The sequence below is a fragment of the Sminthopsis crassicaudata genome, chromosome 5 (assembly GCF_048593235.1).
Source record: "Sminthopsis crassicaudata isolate SCR6 chromosome 5, ASM4859323v1, whole genome shotgun sequence".
Classification (NCBI taxonomy): Eukaryota; Metazoa; Chordata; class Mammalia; order Dasyuromorphia; family Dasyuridae; genus Sminthopsis; species Sminthopsis crassicaudata.
In genome coordinates, this window is record NC_133621.1 from 78,739,037 (window position 1) to 78,758,928 (window position 19,892).

At 38.4% G+C, this 19,892-nt stretch overlaps 1 protein-coding gene across 3 annotated transcripts; it reads left to right on the forward strand.

Moving 5' to 3' along the window:
- IDI1 (isopentenyl-diphosphate delta isomerase 1) lies at nucleotides 1-9,994 on the forward strand. Of its 3 annotated transcripts, none has more exons than XM_074267218.1 (5): nucleotides 1-471; nucleotides 4,080-4,252; nucleotides 4,846-4,938; nucleotides 7,439-7,569; nucleotides 8,444-9,994. In XM_074267218.1, the coding sequence occupies exons 1-5, from the start codon at nucleotides 266-268 to the stop codon at nucleotides 8,759-8,761; spliced, it is 921 nt and encodes a 306-aa protein (XP_074123319.1). In that variant the 5' UTR covers nucleotides 1-265; the 3' UTR covers nucleotides 8,762-9,994. The 3 variants fall into 3 exon arrangements, with proteins under 3 accessions (XP_074123319.1, XP_074123320.1, XP_074123321.1); XM_074267219.1 differs by having other exon boundaries at nucleotides 388-883; XM_074267220.1 differs by lacking the exon at nucleotides 1-471 and adding an exon at nucleotides 953-1,071.
- Nucleotides 9,995-19,892: the final 9,898 nt, after the last annotated feature.

Genomic DNA, 19,892 nt, shown 5'->3' on the forward strand with positions numbered 1-19,892 from the left:
GGGGCCCGGGGCGGAGGCTTCTCCCCTCTGGCCCCACAGGCGGCAGGAATACCGGGGCTGAGCTCGCCAGCCTGCTCCGCGTGACTCGGCTCCACCTCGATTGCTTCAGCCCACTTCGCTCGGCTCCGGAACGCCGCCGCCGACCCAGAGGGGCAGGACGCCAGAGGCGGGCCCGGGAAGGACGCCTCCGCTCTCGCCTGCTGTGGAGCCATCAGGCGATCGGGCTACGTGAAGCTCAGAACGGCCCTAATTGGTCGGCACGAAGATGTGGCGCGGCGCGAGACGGCTGGCGTTGGCCCGGGCGCTGGAGGGCGGGGCCTGGGCCTCCGCCGAGGGGCGGGGCCGGGGCGCGTCCCCTTTTCTCCCCGTAAGCTGCCGTGGCCGTTTTAGAGCTGTGAGTGCCGGCTTCTCGTCCGCCTGTGCAGTCGGCAGAGCGGAGTCGCAGCGCCGGGCCCTCAGCGAGAGCGCAGGGTAAGGGGACGACCCCTCGCTGGGCTGGAGACTTGGACACCCGAGGGGATCCGGCGTGTGCCCTCGATGGGAGGGGCTGGTGGAGCCCAGGCTCCTGGGGTTCCGCCGCGGTCGCTGGAGCTCGGAGCAAGCCCCTCACCTCCCCCGGCCTTCCTCAGCCGTGAAAAGGCGCTTCTCCTCTGCCTTGTTGTTCCGCGGACTTAGGCGGCTCCTCTCTGCCCTCGGACCGAAGTTAGAAGCTGAAGAAGAGCCTCCGCCCGGGAAGGGGCTCGGCGGCTTTCCCGGCTGGGGGGAAACCTGGAGCCGTGGGGGGCATCGGACGGGGCTGCGGTGGGGGAGAGGAGCTGGCGAGCTCTTTAGCACTGGGAGAAGTGGAGACTAGCTAAGCAGGGACATTTGGATAAATGAATTGGTAACACTATAAATTCATAATGAGAAATTTTTCATTGGCAGTTGGCAACCAGGGTGAAAAGAGACAATTTAGCATAGCATCCAAAGCTGGGAATGATCCTTGTCATGTAACCAAAACTGCTCACACTGTGGTTCTGGACCCTGTATAGCTTCTTAGGGTGGCGGTCACGAAATTACGATTTATTCTTGGTAAATACTTGATTTGTACACCTGTTTACTTAGACATCTGACATCACGGGAAAATTTCTGGGGCGAAAAGGGATCTCGAGTGGAAAAAGGAAACCCCGAGCCCTCTCACTGTGCAGTTTTGCAGATGAAATCGGGGGCTCTAGGAGGTGGTGGCTTTTGTTAAATAATACCGATTAATAAGAAACTGAGCCGGGAATTGAGCCCCCCAGGGCAGGACTGGGGCAGAAAGTTTTGGATGCTACTGAAGCTTAGGTACTTTAAGATGGTGAGATGTTGGGAAACACTGAAAAGTAATTTCTTCACCTTTTCAGCTTGAGAAACAAACAGGTCAGAAGCAGTCTGATTTCCAGTGGTAAAAGGCAGTGGTGTCAAATTCAAATAGAAACAAATTTCAGAGGCTGAATATTGACTTTAAAAATTACAAATTAACATTATCTATGTTGTATTTTTTATGTATTGTGTTAAATATTTCCCAATTACATTTTAATGTGTTTTGATATGCCCCCATAAGGGGGAGGTTTTATGGATCCTACTATTCAAAAGTACACTTTAAAAATTTTTTTACATGGGCCTACAAAAATTATAGCTCGATTTCTTAATGTTGACTAAATGTTCTGTCTCTCAAATAATTCCCTTTTTTCCTTTCCTGTGAACTTTATTTCACATCATGCATTGGATTGTATAATTCAAAGAAACCTTTGCATCCTGACTGAAAACAGGAGGAATACTTCATTAGATCTAATACACTCAGCAAGGAGTTATCAGGGCTCTTTTTGAAGATTTCTAATAAAAATATTAATTTTTTTCCAAGGCATAGAACCACAATTTTGGATAGTTCTAATTGTTAGGCAGTTTTTTTCTGACATGAGGCTTAAATTTTATTTTCTTTTTCTTTTTCTTTTTCTTTTTTCTTTTTTTTTTTTTTTTTTTTTTTTTTGGATTTTTTTCTTGTTTCTAGTTCTGCCCTGAAGGGGTAACTTTCTGATCCCTCTTCTACTTGAAAGCTTTTCAAATACTTGAAAGGACAGTTTTCAGTATTTCAAGCTAAGTATGCCCAGTTTTTCCTGCCTCACATAACATAAATTGAAAACCCTTCACTATTTTGATTATCCTCTTCTGGATTCTCCTCTTCTGGATTGTTCGCACTGAATCCAATATTCCATGAATCACTCCCTGGAAGTTTACCTTCCTCAATACACACCATGGTTACATTCATGTTTTTAGCTGGCAGATCCTACTGCCGACTTATAATGACTTTGCAGTCCATGTAAAACTTTTTAACTTCCCCCTCCCCCCCAGGTAATTGGGTTAAGTGACTTGCCCAGTGTCACACAGCTAGTAGTAAGTATTAAGTGTTTGAGACCAAATTTGAATTCAGGTCCTCCTGACCCGAGGCTGGTGCTCTATCCATAGCCATAGCGCCCGACCCTTTATCTTTTTTAGACAAAACTTCTGTGTAAGCAGGTATCTTCCATCCTGTACTTGAATAGTTCATTTATTTATTCCAGATACAATATTGTCTTGAATTTCATCTCGAGAATTGGCCTGGTGCTCTAGCCTTAAAAAATTTTGTTGTTGTTGCTCTCTCCCAACTTTGAGTCTTCTACAAGTATGAACGGGTCATTAATGAGCACTGGTCATGGAAATTCTACTGGAGGCCTCTGGCCAACATTGACCACACTGAGTCATTAACTTATGCTACATTCTAAAGGGATTGTAGAATATTAAAGATTAGAGCTGGAAGAGTTTATCTAGTATTTCACAGATCTGGCCAAGTTAAATTAAGAAGAATTTCCGAGCTATGTGGTTTTTGGGGGGGAAAAGACTATCCTGAGCAATAAAAAGGATTAGAGATTTAGATTTTTAAAAATATTAAGCAGCTACTATTAAATTAACTTTCTCTCTCTTCCCCTTAAAAAACAGAAACTGCTGAATTTTCTTAAGGATAATTGTTTTTCATTTGCATTTTACTTCAAGTATCTTATTGTCTACACTATGATTATGTCTCTCAAGTATACTCTATTGTCTTCTTCCTTGCTATGTTGCACTTTGTTTAGATTTTTTAAATTTAGGTAAGAATGACAAAATAGAATTAAAAATTAGATCTACAAGACAGGACCTAAAATCACAAACTGATAGTAACTTTCATCCAGTTCTGTTCTCTTGAACTTCTCTGTGATGGGGTTTGGAAATTGTACCAGAAGTGAGGGAATTCCTCATTGGGACGTCATCTTATTAAGTCCATCCTATGTATGAGGATACTAGAGTTAAACAATAAACTTTATTCCCCAAAAGGGAAATAGACAAGAGGGAAGAAATTTACACTTAAATATCATACAAGTTAAATCAACTGGGGTAAAGTACAAATATCAGAGTTGTTATCTGCACATTGAAGTGAGGTGTTCTGGGGTCGTGAGTAATGCATTCTGGTGATATGTATTGTAGAGAACAGTTAATAGGTTAAATTGCTAAAAATTTACAGAATTTGTATAGCTCCTACAAGAAATGCTTTGGAAAGAGTAGGGACCAGAATCAAGAAGGAAAGCATATGACAGTAGTCCAAGCAGTGGCTGAACCTGATAATCAACTGGGGAGGTCAAAAACTAGACTGCCCTGTTGAACAGTGAGTGGGAGGTAAAGAAGTCAGTGTACCTAGTTTGGCCTGCAAAGTAAGGAGAGAGAATACAGGATCAAGTACATCTATTTAAGTAGGTAGTTGTGAGCATGTTTCTAGTCAGCTGTAAGTGAGCAAAAGATAGGAAGAGATTGAAGGTAGCTTTGGTATGGGTGTGATTGGTGAAAAAGCTTGTGTCAAGGATGGGAAGGGAGAGAGCTAAAGGTCCAGGTGAGGTCATTAGTCTTGGCCAGGAGCAGCCTCCTTTTCCTCAGTTATCTGGATGAAGAGGCTCCACCATGGCATGGAAGGCAGGTAGGGGTCAGTAGAAGATTTCATTGACAGATTTATAAGAAATTTGTTATCATCTTCTGCCACTCCTTTTTTCCATCAGCTTCTTGGGAAGAATTAAACATAGTGTAACGATGCCAGAAATAAATACTGACAACCTTGATGAACAGCAAGTTCAGCTCCTTGCAGAGATGTGCATTCTTATTGATGAAAATGATAACAAAATTGGTGCAGAAACAAAAAAGAATTGCCACCTGAATGAAAACATTGATAAAGGTATAGTTGGAATTTTTTGGTTCCCATTTCTAAATAATTTTATCTGGCATTTCCAATTGGCAAAAACCAGCTCTTCAGAGACATTGGTATTGGAAATCATTTTGAAATAAACTAGAGTTGTTATTGTCAGCCACCTCTCCATTTGGGCTTTGTTTAGTCAGTGGCATGGCGGTAATATAAATATTTTGCCAGTTTTCTCCTCATATTTTTATTTAGATGCTTGAGGCTGCTTTCATTTTGTAAATGAAGATAAGAAAAGCCAAACTTTAAGACATGTCAGCATTGTTATGTAGAAATTATAGACTAATTGATCATTCAGAGGGAATCATTGCAAAGCCTAGAGTTTAACTAGATGGCTTTTTAGGTTCCTTCAGCTCTTAATCTATGATCCTATTGCTTAATAACAATAAACTTCTTTCTTGGTGGCTGATGAAACAGTCTTTCACTTTTTCATAAATCTAGCCAAATGTGGGAGGGAAGGTATTCTGGGAATTGGGTTAAGATAACTTTCTAAGACCTAATAGGTGAAGAAATAGATATATTTTTTTAATAAGCCATGTCAGTGTTAATATTAACTTTTTTTTTCTCTTCAGGGTTATTGCATAGAGCTTTTAGTGTCTTCTTATTTAATACAGAAAATAAGTTATTACTGCAGCAGAGATCAGATGCTAAAATTACTTTTCCAGGTCAGTATACTTATTTTTGATTTTTATGTAATAAATATCATTAAAGGAGCCTGTAGCTTTTGGAGTCATAAAACACTTGGGTTCAAGTCATACCATTCATACTTAATTAACTGTTTGGCTGTGTAACATAGGCATCCTCATCTATAAACTAAGAATAATGATACATCTGGTCTTTTGTTATTTTTATACAGTACTTTAAGGTTTCTAAAGCATTTTGTATATACATCTCATCTGAGCCTCAAAACACTTATTCTCATCTGTAAGAGGAGGCAGTTGGACTCAATGGCTTTTAAAGTCTTTTCCAGCTCTCCATCTTTTACTCCAAAAAAGCTAGTGAAATAGGTGAAACAGGTGTTAATTTACCCCTTTTTATAGGTAAACAAACTGACTGTTAGAGAAGTTAATTGACTTAGTCAATTTTTTCCTGAGGCAATTGGGGTTAAGTGACTTGCCCAGGGTCACACAGCTAGGACTTGTTAAGTGTATGAGATCAGATTTGAACTCAGGTTCTCCTGACCTCAAGGCTGGTACTTTATCCACTACACCAACTAACTGTCCCAGGAAGTCTTAATACTGCTTCTCACAGTGTTGTTTAGAGGATGTGATGAGATCTTGTATGGAGAGCGTTATGAACTGTACAGCACCTGGCAAAAGTTAGTTATTCTTATTTTAGGCTTCTTTGGGGTTAATATCCATTGTGGGCAGGAAGGACTCTTCAGAATTGCAGTAGAATTTGGGTCTCAGGAAAGGTTAGGAAATGGAGGTGAGCTCTTGGGTGAAAGGATGCTCAAAATAAGAAAATTTTAAAAGAACAAAACTTTTCTTTCCCTATGAAAGTAGATTTTCATGCCTGAAATTAATGTCATTTACTTGTAAAGAAAACCAAATTGACTCACTTTCTAAGTTCATAAAGAAGTTATATATGTTTAAATGCTAATTCACACACATATAAAAGGGGAAGGAATATGTGTTTGTATATACATTGTGTGTGTGTACATGTTCTGAGAAAGCGCTCATGGTATTCAAGAAAATCTTGACAGGTTTTTGTTCAGCTTTGTATCATGTACCAGAGCTGTCAGTAAACACTAGAAAGGTTTATCTCCAAGTTTAAAAAGTCAAAGTGAATTTAGTGCTACTCTAAGATGAGAAAAGGTAGGGTTAGGTTAAATGGTTCAAAGCAGTTTAAGATTAAAGATTATGCCTAAATGTTTTTTTTATTTTAGTCCTACTCAACATTGTGTATCCCGTTTAAATATAGAATTTAATGTATGTACTTAATTGTTTTAATTAAGAATTCAATTTTTATAGGGGAAAAATAATAATTAAACTATCTCTGTTAACTGCACCACTGAGAGTCCTAGTTGTTTGGATCATATGGCCATAGTCAAGAACAAACTTTCTACTTGGTGACAGCCTACTCTAATTGTAAGCATGCTACACTTTCTTTTGTATTGCCCATATAGTCTAGTACAGTGCTGTGCACAGTAGGCTGAATTAATACATGATGATGATGATAAGATTAAATAATAATGAAAGATTAATAAATTTGCAATTAAAAGATAATTGTCTGTAGAACCCGTGAGCCAATGTCCATATGCAGGTGTCCAGTATCATCCTGAATCTAGAAGCAAAAAAAAAAAAAAAAAAAAGCCTTTAGAGTAGCAATGAATGTTGTATGATAATCTAATATAAATGATATATGAAATGCTCCAAAAAGCTAAAAAGCTAGAAGGGAGAAAGACATGGGTGGAGGTGGGGTGTGTTGTTAAGGTAGCTCTTTGGGTAGAACTCTTAAGCTTGCTTTTGCAAAGACCTGAGTTCACATTCTGCTTCAGACACCTGACCCTGGACAAATCACTCAATCTTTCTCAGCCTCAGTTTCCTCATCTGTTATGTTATGTTAATAATAGCACCTAATTCTTAGAATTGTTGTAAGAGTCAAATGAGGTAACACATGCAAAGTCCTTTGAAAATCCTAAAGTACTATTTAAATATTATTATCAGAGAAAATTCTATGGTGATGTTTATTTAGGTGATACAAACGAATTAGTGGAGAAGATTCTAAGTAGAAGGCTATCATGACTTCATGATAATAACTTGACTATGATATTTTTGTATTTATCAAGTTATTAATGTCCATTTTAGCAAAGCGTTCATCCTTGTATCTTTAAAATTGTTTGATATTTAATAAAGAACACTTTTTAGTATTTCCATTTATGGGACTGATGATACTAGTAAGAAGCAAGTAAATAGTAGCATTAGAGACTTTTCATAACATGGGGAAGAAGGCATCTCCCAGACCTCTAATTTAACATAGATTTTTAATATCTTTTCCAAATCTCAAAATAGTCTTTATTTCTAAATACAGAAATTTTTATTATAAGCTTATTTTGTTATATAATATAAAATGAGAATTTCTTTTAATAATGACTCTTCTTCATACCATGTTCATGATCTTTCAAGAAATTGAAATAAATTGATCTCTTTTAATATTTTGCAGGTTGTTTTACAAACACTTGTTGTAGTCATCCATTGAGCAACCCAGGAGAACTTGAAGAAAATAATGCCATAGGAGTAAGACGGGCAGCTCAGAGACGGTTAAAGGCCGAATTAGGAATCCCCATGGAACAGGTAACATGATATTATATGCTGCTGATCAGCTGAGAGCCAAGTATGAGCTCAAAGTAGTTTTTGATAGCTAAATTGCAAGAGATATTTTGGATTCTTGAAGTATATTGTTGAATAAGCTGTAGGAGATAACATGTTCTCCTCCTTTCCTGGAGATGTTCTCCCTCCTCTCAGAAGGCTCAGCTTCCTTCAATGCCTTGCACAAGTGTCACCTCCTCAAACCTGTTACCATTTCCTTAACTGTTAGAACTCTCCCCCACCTCAGATTATCTTTTATTTACTTGATTAATAGTGTTTATCAAACATTATTATAAAGTTTGACAGGAACTGTTTTGTTTTTTCATTTTTGTGTTTGTATTCCCAGTGCCTAGGATGTTGCTTTGTACATGAGAACTGAGATGTTCGCTTTGCATAGATTGTTAAATAAACAGTTCTTGGGAAGTGATTGTTTTGTAAAAATTCCCTAAGAACCAAATTATACAAATTGAGACATTTTCTTTGCTTCATTTTGGATAGAAATGAGTTATCAGTAATGGATAAAATGTTTCTCCCAGAGAATTTGTGACAACTCATTGTTCTCTCAGAAATATTCTCAAAATATATCTTTACATAATGCATGACCTTAATTCAAAATTTCAAAAGGATGAAAATGTGTAAAATAATGCTTTCTTGTAGATACTATAATCCCAGGAGACTTTTTTAAATTACTCAAATGTTAACATGTTTTTCCAAATAAATCTGCCTTCCAAGTTCCAACAACTGTCCTTTTGTTCAAGATGTTATTGAAATGTTCACTAAACAAATTATCTTCATCTATACATGCTTAGAAATGTTAGGATTTTTTTCCCCCATAACAAATTGTCTCTTTTGGTTTCAGGTTCCTCCAGAAGATATTTCCTACCTAACACGAATCCATTACAAGGCACAGTCTGATGGGATATGGGGGGAACATGAAATTGATTACATTTTATTTGTGAGGAAGAATGTAACCTTAGATCCTGATCCTAATGAGATTAAAAGCTATTGTTATGTGACCAAAAAAGAATTAGAAGAACTCCTGGAAAAAGCAGCTAATGGTGAAATTAAGATTACACCATGGTTCAAAATCATTGCAGACACTTTTCTTTTTAAATGGTGGGATAACTTGAATCACTTGAATAAATTTGTTGAACATGAGAAAATTCATAGAATGTAAAAATGGGTTGAGAAAACTCCACATTAAAGTTGTTTTAAAATTACTTTGTTCTCTTTTATGAGGACCATTATAAATAATATGCTATTTAAATATGTAAAAAGACCATTGGCTAGGTGACTAAGTTATATGTTTTCAGTATACACATGGCCAGAAAGTATATATACATGGGGAAGATTTTTTTAACTTAAAATAAAACCACATTTGCCTGCAGACATATTCAAATTTTAGCTAAATTAAATTCTTTTTTTAACATGTGCCTAAAAATCGATTTGTGGCAAACTTGCACAAATTAAGTTTTAATATAATTGGGACAGACTTTTTTCAGTATCTAAGTTTCTATTATGGTTCAGATAAAAATATTTGTCTAAAAGAAGGATATATTTATTTCTAAAACAATTACCTTTTTATCTGCTTGACTGTTTTGAAACATGTTAAAATAATTTCAGTGTAACTATTGAATTAGTATAGAAGACTTCAAGAACAATGGTGATGTCTCAAAGGTTTGGGTTCTTTACCTCTATTCTGGGTAAAAATAGAGGTTAGAAATTCTGGAAGTGGGCCTTTAAAAAAAAAAAAAGGAAGTAAAAGTAGATTTAAGTTTTAGAACTACTCTTTGTATAAATACTTGAATTCAGATAGCACTGTTCTAAGGAGAAATAACAGGACAAAACTTTTTTTTTTTAGCAGTTTTTCAACTAGGCAAATTTTTCATAGCAGAGTTTTAAAAATCAAAGTGACCACAACTATTCATGAACTAGGAATGTGGATCAGAAAACATTAGAACATGATTATAGAAAAGAACAATTAAAACCTAACTTCTATTTTAAGATAGTATATAGTAAAATATTCTTTAAAAAAAAAAAATGTTCTAAGAACCAGCCCAACCCAAGTAAATGTAGGCTGTTGAGCTAATAAAATGTGCAGTTTTAAATTTTACCTTCTGATTTACTTGTATACCATTGGAAATCTTGGGAGATTCATAAAAGTTACAGTCTAACAAAAGATAAAGAAAAAATTTAAAATTTGCTTCTTAAATCTGATACACAGGGAAAATGGGGTTAGGGGATGGGAAATCATATGTCCTTAAACTTTAACATGTATTTATTTTATAGTTTTTAAATAATTATTTTGAACTTTTTTTTTGTCCTCCTGTATACAGTATAACTTATGATGGACTTATTTTACTAAACAAAGCATAAATAAAATCAATAAAAGAATTTTCACGTTCTTTAACTTTTTGTGGCTGTTCAGTCATTTCCAGTTGCGTCTGACTCTTCTGACCCCATTTAGTGTTTTCTTGGCAAACTTAATGGAATGATTTGCCATTTCCTCCTCCAACTCATTTTACAGATGAAGAAACTATTAATGTCCCAGGTGATACAGCTAGCAACCTTTAACATTATAGCTATTGTATTATCCATTTTTCAAAATAATATTCTGCCGACAATAGGTTGAAAGAATGAATGAAGCATTTATTAAGCATATACTCTGTTCCAAGTGCATGCTAAGGGTTGGGGGTACAAAAATAAGACAGTCCTGTCATGAGAGAGAAAGGGCCAGGTGCTAATCAGATGGAAAAGTTCTGTGTCTGTTCTGTAGGGTGCTGAGGAAAAGCCTTTTTCTTTAAGGTCATTTCCACAGAGGAGTCCACATAGTTGGCCCAGTGGATGGTGCCAAGAATTTTGTAGACTTCCAGCACTTATGGCTATAAGCAACTGATAGGAGCAGGTGCCAGACCACATGGCCACAGGGGCTGCTTCCCGGAGTAATGGCAGAGGGCCCTGGGCTGGAAGCTGCGTAGTCCTGGCTTCTGGGCCATCTCGGGCTCTGAAGAGAGGTGGTGGTGACTTAGGGTATAAGTCTTCAGCTGGACTGGCTTGTTTGTCCAGTCCATGACTGGATTAGATTAAATATCCTACAACCTTGGTTTCAGATTTATATTTATCTTGGCCATATGCTGATGGCAACATGCCTTTGATACTGATTGTACTTAACTTCCAGGGAAACACCCACTTTCTCCTGGACTCATCATCCCTGGTAAGGAGAGTCTTAGTACAAATGGGATCGGCTTATTGCTAAGATTTGGAAGCTGATGGTTCTAGGTTGTATGGTGGACTAGACTCCAGTAAGGCCTCTGAGGGAAAGGAAGCAGAGGCTGCTGCATCCAAAAGTCCCCGTCCTGCAATCTGCATTTTTCCATCGTGATGAGCATTCTCAAGGGCAAAGAAACCCATCAAGCACTTGGTCCAGGTCTGCACTGATTCTTTGGATGTTGTTTCTTGCTGTTTGGTGCTAATTACAAGTAGCTCTGGCTATTCCATGGAAACATTTGTCTGTTATCCTGGGCCATTCCTGGTACCATGCCCTCTTTATTCTATTTCTGTGTAATATCTGACCAGACTTGGTACAGGGATCCATTACACCATTCTGTTCTGCCACCAAGGACCAGACCCCTCAAACAGCCCAAATGCCATAATAAACCCTAATAAACCTATATATACTACTAAGATGCCATGGATCCCTCTTAGTTTGGGAACTCAGTATTCCTTCAGAGGATCTGAGTTCTTACAATTGGCATAGCTGGCAGAATAACCTGCCCCCTAGCAAATCTTGTGTCCTTAAAACTTAGTGTGCCGAGTACCACAGTCAGCAAAACTGGGTGCTTCAAGGCATTTCCATTTCTAAGGTGGGAGGAGACAGCGCACATAGGTGAACAGTGGTCTTGGAGAGAGATTTTTATTTGGGAAATCAAAAGGATGGCATGTGGAACTGTAAGGAAGTAGGTTGACAAGTTCCAATAGCAAAGTACTTCTTTGTCTATGGTTCTAAGGCTGTATGTGTGGAGCGTAAGGCAGATGGCAAGCTCCAAAGGCTGCATCAGGACGAGGGCAAAGTGGAAGGCACAAAATTCTGTCTTGGAATTTTAAGTGTGGCTGGAGCTGTGCTGTCCAGATAGTGTAGGCTACATGACATACTCAACAAATTATGTCCTTGGGGGCCTAGGGGGAGGGGATTCCAAGCTCAGAGAGCTAAGTCCTGTGGGAGGGGGATGGCAAAGGCCAAGAGAGCTACCCTACTCCCGGCCTAGGATTGGATGTCCCATACCATTTAGGGCTGAAGCACATAGGTTTGCACAGGTTCAGGTTCTCTAGGTTTTAGATACTCATCAATAAGTTGGGGAGGGGGCCATTAGAAGAAATACTTCTTAGTCATTTGAATGGTAAAAGGTCTGTTTATCGAAAGGCATTGTAGGGTAATGGAAGGTCCACCAGTCACATCCAAGGTGACCAAAAAAAACACCATTCAGATAGCTAAGGAGAGAGAGAGTGAATAATGAAAACAATTAGAATAACTCTGGAGAGGGACAAAAATAAAGCCGCAAGCCACTTAAGTCATCTCAAAAAAGGCACAAGCTAGAGAAGTTCTACTCTGTGAGCATGAAAATGTGCCCACGTGCACTCATGTGCCCTTGAATGGCATCAGTATGCTGCACTGAAGGCACATCAACTAGTCCAGTGTGAATAGTGAATAGTTAGTAAATAAAATAATAATATAAGTAAATAGTTATGGTATAAATAGTAAATAAAAATTAAGTCACAGCACTGTACCTATGCCATCTGCATTTTTGAGATTGGATGGTTTGGTGAGATCACGGGAGAGCCCTCAAATCTCACCTTTGACACATTCGGTGACTATAGGCAAGTCACTGAAGGTTGTTCACTTATAGCTGTAATATCCTCCTTACAGGGTTAAGGTGACAACCAAATGAAATAATACCCGCAATCATCTCAGCAAACTCTAAAGTCCTCTCTAAAAATCAGACAACTAGGTGACATAATGGATAGGGCACAGAGCTTGGAATCAAAAAGAGACCCAAGTTCAAATCCAGATTTACTACCTGAGTGCCAAGTTACCAAGCTCTGTTTGCCTCAGTTTCCTCATCTGTAAAATGAAATGGGAACCCACTCCAGTATCTTTGCCCAGAAAAACATAAATATAGGGTCATGAAGAGTCAGACATAATATTAGCTAATACTATGTAAAGGTCTTTGAAATCCTTAAAGCACTCTACAATTCAACTGTGTATTGAGGGAAGAATGCAGTAATTGACACTTGTAATGATGATTTGGGGTCTTCAAGAAAAGGCTAAATTATACCCAAGTTCCTTTGCTTTCAAAGGAAACAAAATCATTTTGAAGAATAGTAAAAGAAAATTGGAGTGTGAAGAGTTAAATGCCTAGCTATCAGAAACATCTCTTTCTCTAATTATTTGGTGTAAAAAGAGCTTTTACTGAATGATTTTTAAGGTTTTTGGTTTGTTTTGTGTTGGGAGGGGTTGGTTTTGGGTTTGTTTGGTTTTTTGGGGCATATGCCCTATCTTTCCAGGCCATTTAAGGAAAGAAGATATGTTACGTCCTCATTGTGTTTTACTTAGTGTCAAAAGCAGGACCCTGAATACAGTAAGTGCTGAAAAGTATTTCCCAATGTCAGGCAGTATAAAACAGAAAAGAAAATATGAGACTGCAAATTAGGAAAGATTTATTGAAGCTAACCTCCAAACCTTATTAACCCTGGAACCATGGGAGAGTGGTATTAGTTCCCTCTGAGTCTCAGTTTATTCAGGCTGGTCTCTATAGTACATGTCAAAAGGCTGTTGTGAAAAGTAAATAATATAAAGCATTTTTGCTCACTTTAAAGTGTTTAGACATGTCAGTGGTGAAGATAGTGGTGGTAATGAAAAAAATCAATAGGACTCAAATTGAAATTTCTAGTTCTTTTGGGGTCCCAGCTGCCTGAGTCCATTCTTATGTCTGTATCATTGTGCTAAAATGAGTTTTTACATTATTTTCTTGCTCCCCTTATTGTAAATATCTTCAATTTTGCTGCCAAACTATGTAACGTGCCCTCCTGACAGTTACAATTACTAGTCTGTCCTAGGCCCAACAGAGTACCTTTGACCACTGTCTTTTGTAGTGTGAATAGTGTGAACTCTACCCGGCTCCTCTGAGGCCTTCAAAGGTCTCTGGCCACGATCTCTTGAATCTATAGTTTAATAACCGGTAGCGCACTCAAGAACAACCACGTGTAATCTTAAAAGCCTTTATTATACCTACTCACATAATGCCCTGACTGATGCCCTGACTTGTTGGTTCCCGAGTGAACACCTGGTCAGAAGACCCATGTGTTCACTACCAAAATCCTTACCTCTTTTGGCTACCCATCTCAGCTTGGCCACCCAGGCTAGGGAGCCAGGTTAAAGAGAACAACTGCTGCCTGCAGTGGGCTTATAAAGGGCCTGTGAGGTCACACACACAGCCAACCAGCGAGAGAGTCACCATTACGAAGCTATCTCAATGTGGCCAAGATCCCACCTACAAGGCAGTCCTAATACCCACAGAGCTTACTTCCTGGGGGACTCAAATCTCCCGTTGCGCTGTGTCCGCCCATTTAAAGGACCCTTACAATTCCCTTCTCTTGTTTTGCGGGAACCGCACATCCCATCAAGCTAAACTTTTAGCACCAGCTGTAGTTCACTTGATCCATGAGATGACAGAGTGTTATGCCCAAGGAGGCACAAAGCAGCAGATCAGTAAACAGAAGTATGACAATGAGAACCAGGCTCAACAGTGTCCCAAGTGTTCAACCCATTCATCAAAGTCATACTCGAGATAATAAGCCAAAGAGGTTGGATGCCAAAGAGCTTGGATGTCAACACTGAGGTGGGAAGTCAACAAGGTAAAACATCACGATTCTAGTTAACAATTAAATATCAGTGAGGTAGGTTGTCACAATTCTAGTTACATTTATCACAATCCTAGAACAATTCTAGCTTATCACAATTCTCTATTGCACTTTTCACAATCCTAGAGCAATTCTAGTTTCACAGGTGCACATAAGCAAAGTCATGTCCAGTAACTTTGTCTCAATAACAATGGCAGGTGGGTGTGTTGGCTTTTCACCCACTAATTTAAAAGCATAATCCTTCAATAGAAAGCATAGGGCAAAGCCTCTCCCCAGGCCACCATATGGCAAGGAGCCATGGGAGGAGCAAGCAGGCCCATTGTCCATTTACAGTCTTTACATTACATATCACCCAAAACAGTCCATTTCATCTGCAACACTGGAACTGTGTCTGCTGTCTCTGGTGTCACGGTCAGGAGAGACATTGCTGCCATCAGCGTCTGGAGGGCTGCAGACATCTGGCTGGTCTCTCTGGACTGTTGTCTGGTCCTTCTCTTGGATCCCCAGGTCACAAATGTCTCTGGTGGGGATGAACTCTGCTGCTGGATCTGCACCTAGGAAGGAATGTACCCGGGGCCCAACTTGGGCCTTTCCAAATGCCATCCAGGCCTTTCCATATCACAGTGGAAGGAAAGTTCTTGTCAAAAAGATGAACAAAAGTCAGTCTGTCACTTAGCTGCACTTTCTGTGTGTGCCCGAAGTGCATTGCTAAGGTAAAATGCAAAGAATTTAAAAATGTAAAATTTAAAAGTGTAAAACTGAAATAGATTAAAAATGTAAAACCAAAATAACTTTAAAATGTAAAATCAAAATACTTTGAAGATGTAAAATCAAAAGTGTTTAAAAATGTAAAATCAAAAGTGTTTAAAAATGTAAAATCAAAATTTAAAAATTGCAAGCAATCACATATATGTATTTCCACATCTTGTGCATATCCCAAAATTCCCTTCTCTTGTTTAGAAGAGAAGATCTTGGGGATATAATCTGTGCAGTAATGACTTTACTAATAGGATTATAAGAAATGCCAATGGAATGGGCAAAGTCAAATTCAATGCAAAAACACCTCAAGGCAAAATATTTGTAAGCCAATCCATAAGCTGTCTTAAATGCTTGTGAAATTTCTACAATGGAAAAATGGTTGATCACATGTCTAGCTGCTTCTCCAGATTGGAATGAAGCCATAATGTCCATTGGTCTTAAAACATTAAATTTCAAACCCTTATGGTTTTGTCCTATAGGGAGTATAGGAGAGTGAAAGAAAGATAAGCTGTGTAGCCTTCTGCCATGCTCTTAGCTTCCTCTTTAGTTATCACAATTTGCAAATATAAGACTCTAACAGCCTGATTATAAATGATTTGAAGGTCCACTCTGAAAATGGACATGTAGGGTATATTTATCTGAGTGCTTTCTCACTCGCTCTCGAAGTTCTTAAAAGAGCTGATACCTTTTCAGAGGTCTGCCAGTCGGCTATATCCCTGAATTCTTTTGCCTAAAAATCAAAGTTTGAGTTTCTGATACCCAATTGTACTTCAGGAGTGTGAATCAATAAATCTGATATTACTTTTCTTCCTGGGTCAAAGATCACACACTGTCTATTTATTCTAGTGATTAAAACAGCAATTTTCCAAACCATTCTAAGCATAAACACTGTCTTATAAGTACCCGTAGGGGGTTGGGCAATCAAGCCCACCTGCGGAAGTGGAAAATCCACGAGGTAAGAAAAGAGGAATTCCAACTCTCCAAAGACGATCCTAGCAGTTTTACATGCATAAAACTCCACTCTCTCTAACTGCAAGGTCTTATCCCTGTAAGGTTTCTTAGAAATTAACTGAACTGTATTTTTAAAATTTTTCTGATTATACTCAATACACCACAATTCCTTTTTGCCTTGGGCCATAAAGCCCACTCCTGTCCTTTGAAATGAAGACACAGGAGTTTTGAATGGATTAATGGGCAGTGTTGATGATATTATCGCCCTTCCTTTTCCTCCTCCCCCTTCTCCCTGGGCCCACGAAGGTGAGGCAGAGGGAAGAGGAATTGGAAAATTCCCCAAGGGCCGATTTAAAATCCAACCCGAGCTTTGCACATAAAAAGAACTAAACTTCTTCTCAATGGAAGAGTAATCGATAAATTCCTTAAAACAACAATACACAAGGTAAACCAACAAAACACTAAGAAGAATTTCTCCAACTGAAGTCCATGTGGTTCTTTTATTTCCCTCCTTAGCTTCAGCCACTAGTTCGTGAAGTAACCTAGCTTTTTCTTCTTTCTCTATCTCAATCTGCAGTTTAACCTGCAATTCCAGCAACTCTTGCTGTGGCATTTTGTACTCTATATTGTCATACATTAGCTCTAGGTTGCTCCCTGTCCGAGCTATATTTACTGGGTGTGGGGATAGCCTTCTGGGAGCTTGATTACAAGCTTCCTGCTGTTCTTCAGTGGTGATCTGTTAAAAGATCTTCCATTTGGCTCTTTAACCTCTTTATATAATAAGCATTATGTTCAGCTGTGTCCTTGAGCCTGATCCCGGAGTTACCTGGGTCCATATTGCTTCTCTGCCTTCCCTCCTAAGTGGAGTTTCTACCGGATCTTTCAGAATCTTAATTCTGAATATTAAACGTTATCAAAACCTGATAATTCCTGATGCGTCCACGTTGGGCCCCATTTGTAGCGTGCTCTTAGTGCTGAAAAGTACTTCCCAATGTCAGGCAGTATAAAACAGAAAAGAAAATATGAGACTGCAAATTAGGAAAGATTTATTGAAGCTAACCTCCAAACCTTATTAACCCTGGAACCATGGGAGAGTGGTATTAGTTCCCTCTGAGTCTCAGTTTATTCAGGCTGGTCTCTATAGTACATGTCAAAAGGCTGTTGTGAAAAGTAAATAATATAAAGCATTTTTGCTCACTTTAAAGTGTTTAGACATGTCAGTGGTGAAGATAGTGGTGGTAATGAAAAAAATCAATAGGACTCAAATTGAAATTTCTAGTTCTTTTGGGTCCCAGCTGCCTGAGTCCATTCTTATGTCTGTGTCATTGTGCTAAAATGAGTTTTTACATTATTTTCTTGCTCCCCTTATTGTAAATCCTCAATTTTGCTGCCAAACTATAAGTCATAAGTTTGGGATCGTTAGGCCAACAAATTAGTTCTCCTTGCTACAGAAAGTCTCAGAATGAGAGTACTGATGATGCCCTTAAAAGGGATACTGGCAATAGCTGCTGCCTTCCTAGTCTAAGGGTTTTAGTAGAGTCTTGTTTTCCAGAGTTGTCATAATACAATTCGATTTGATTTAATTCAACAGGTTTTCATTTTGTGCGTGGTATACATGTAGGAGAATTAGCACTCTTTTGGGGGTGTTAATAACCTCACAAGGTTTATTAAGGAGAAGAAAACAAAGATGGGAAATTTAGACCTAAAAAGGTGACTGAGAGAAATACTGACATACCTATTCCCTCATTTCCACAACAGTTTTATAACTTTATTCACACACCCCTCAGAAGTACTTCTGAATAACTTTTGAGAAAGGAACAGAAATTTTTCAAAAAGGTATTTCTTTATCCCTCTGGGATTACTATTTGTTGATTAGAAAAAAAAAGCAATGAATTCAGTAGCTCAAAACCTCTTTTCTAAGGGTCCCTTTCCACCACATTGTTTCTTGGGCGTGTGTAAAAATCAGATGGGATTACTTGGGTGCCATAATAGAGATTAAATTTCTTTAATTACCCTTTAATCAACATCAAGCAAAGCATAGGACAGATAAGTACTAAGGAGAGGTCTAGCCAAGCCCAGTGGGAAGTTTGAGGAAGGAGAGAGTGTTTTTCACTGTAAGGAGGACCTAAAAGAAAGGGAAACAATTACCAACTAATGGAGATGGCAAGGACTCCATTAGCATTATCTATACCTTAGCCAGCACTGATGAGAAAGCAAGACCTGGGAAATGAGTCATCATTTCATATGGGACACCACTGAGCTGCATTGTGATGCTCTGATACTTAATGAAGAAGGATTTTTAAAGAGGAGAAGGAATGAACCAGCAGACTGGTAATTATACCTGGTATGCTACTTTGGAGCTTTATAGCAGTTTCAGGTACTTCCAAGTGACTTAAGACGTGAGTGAGCCTCCAAAGTTGGAACAGACATGAGTGCATTATCAGGTTCTCCAGGACACCTACTCAGTCTTAATATTTCAATATAGTTTCCTAAGTAAACAAACTCCAGGGAAGGTATCCTAGGGAACCATGTGTTTACCCTCTCACCAGGAATTTGATGTGCTATGACTGCTAAAGATCGATCAGTACTTCCTCATTGATTTGAATCAAATCCTCCAGAATTAGTTGAGTCTAATGATAATATTGTTCTGACACATTTAACATGTATGGGACTGCTTGCCATCTAGGGAAGGGGGTGGAGAGAAGGAGGGGAAAATTCGGAATAGAAGTGAGTGCAAGGAATAATATTTTTTTAAAAATTGCCCATGCATATGTACTGTCAAAAAAAGTTATAATTATAAAATTAATTTTAAAAATAAAGTATAAGTTTAAAAAATAATAATATTATTCTGAAATAGTTTACTTAATTTTTAACATTTATCAACTTTGTAATGATCTGAGTTCAATGTAGGGCATTTGGGGTAACCATAGTTAAAACCTTTTGAGTTAAGTAATACCATTGTGGTTGGGTAAATTATGGTATATGAAGGCTATGGAATATTATTGTTCTGTAAGAAATGACCAGCAGGAGGAATACAGAGAGGCTTGGAGAGACTTAAATCAACTGATGCTGAGTGAAATGAGCAGAACAAGAAGATCACTGTACACTTCAATGCTGTATGAAGAGGTATTCTGATGGAAGTGGATATCTTCAACATAAAGAAGATCCAACTCACTTCCAGTTGATCAATGATGGACAGAAATAACTACACCCAGAGAAGGAACACTGGGAAGTGAATGTAAATTGTTAGCACTACTGTCTATCTACCCAGGTTACTTATACCTTGGGAATCTAATAATTAATGTGCAACAAGAAAATGGTATTTACACACATATATTGTATCTAGGTTTTATTGTAACACATGTAGAATGTATGGGATTGCCTGTCATCAGGGGGAGGAAATGGAGGGAGGGGGGGATAATTTGGAAAAATGAATACAAGGGATAATAATATAAAAAAAATTACCCATGCATATATACTGTGAAAAAAAATTCTAAATAAAATTTAAAAAAAAAAGTAATACCATTGTGCTAGGTACTTAACCTCCATGGTACCCAATTTCCTCATCAGTGAAATGAGAAGATTCCCCTAATTGTCCTCTGAGGATTCTTTGTGGCTTGAGATTTATGAATCTACTCATTAGATAATGACTTATTGGTTCACCTTCAATTAAAATAAAG

Bases quoted from the DNA above. Each gene is read 5' to 3' on its own strand.
- IDI1 (XM_074267218.1), top strand. From the start codon at position 266: ATGTGGCGCGGCGCGAGACGGCTGGCGTTGGCCCGGGCGCTGGAGGGC. The intron at 4,253-4,845 runs GTATAGTTGGAA...TTTTCTCTTCAG, and splicing joins GAATGAAAACATTGATAAAG to GGTTATTGCATAGAGCTTTT. The intron at 7,570-8,443 runs GTAACATGATAT...TTTTGGTTTCAG, and splicing joins TAGGAATCCCCATGGAACAG to GTTCCTCCAGAAGATATTTC.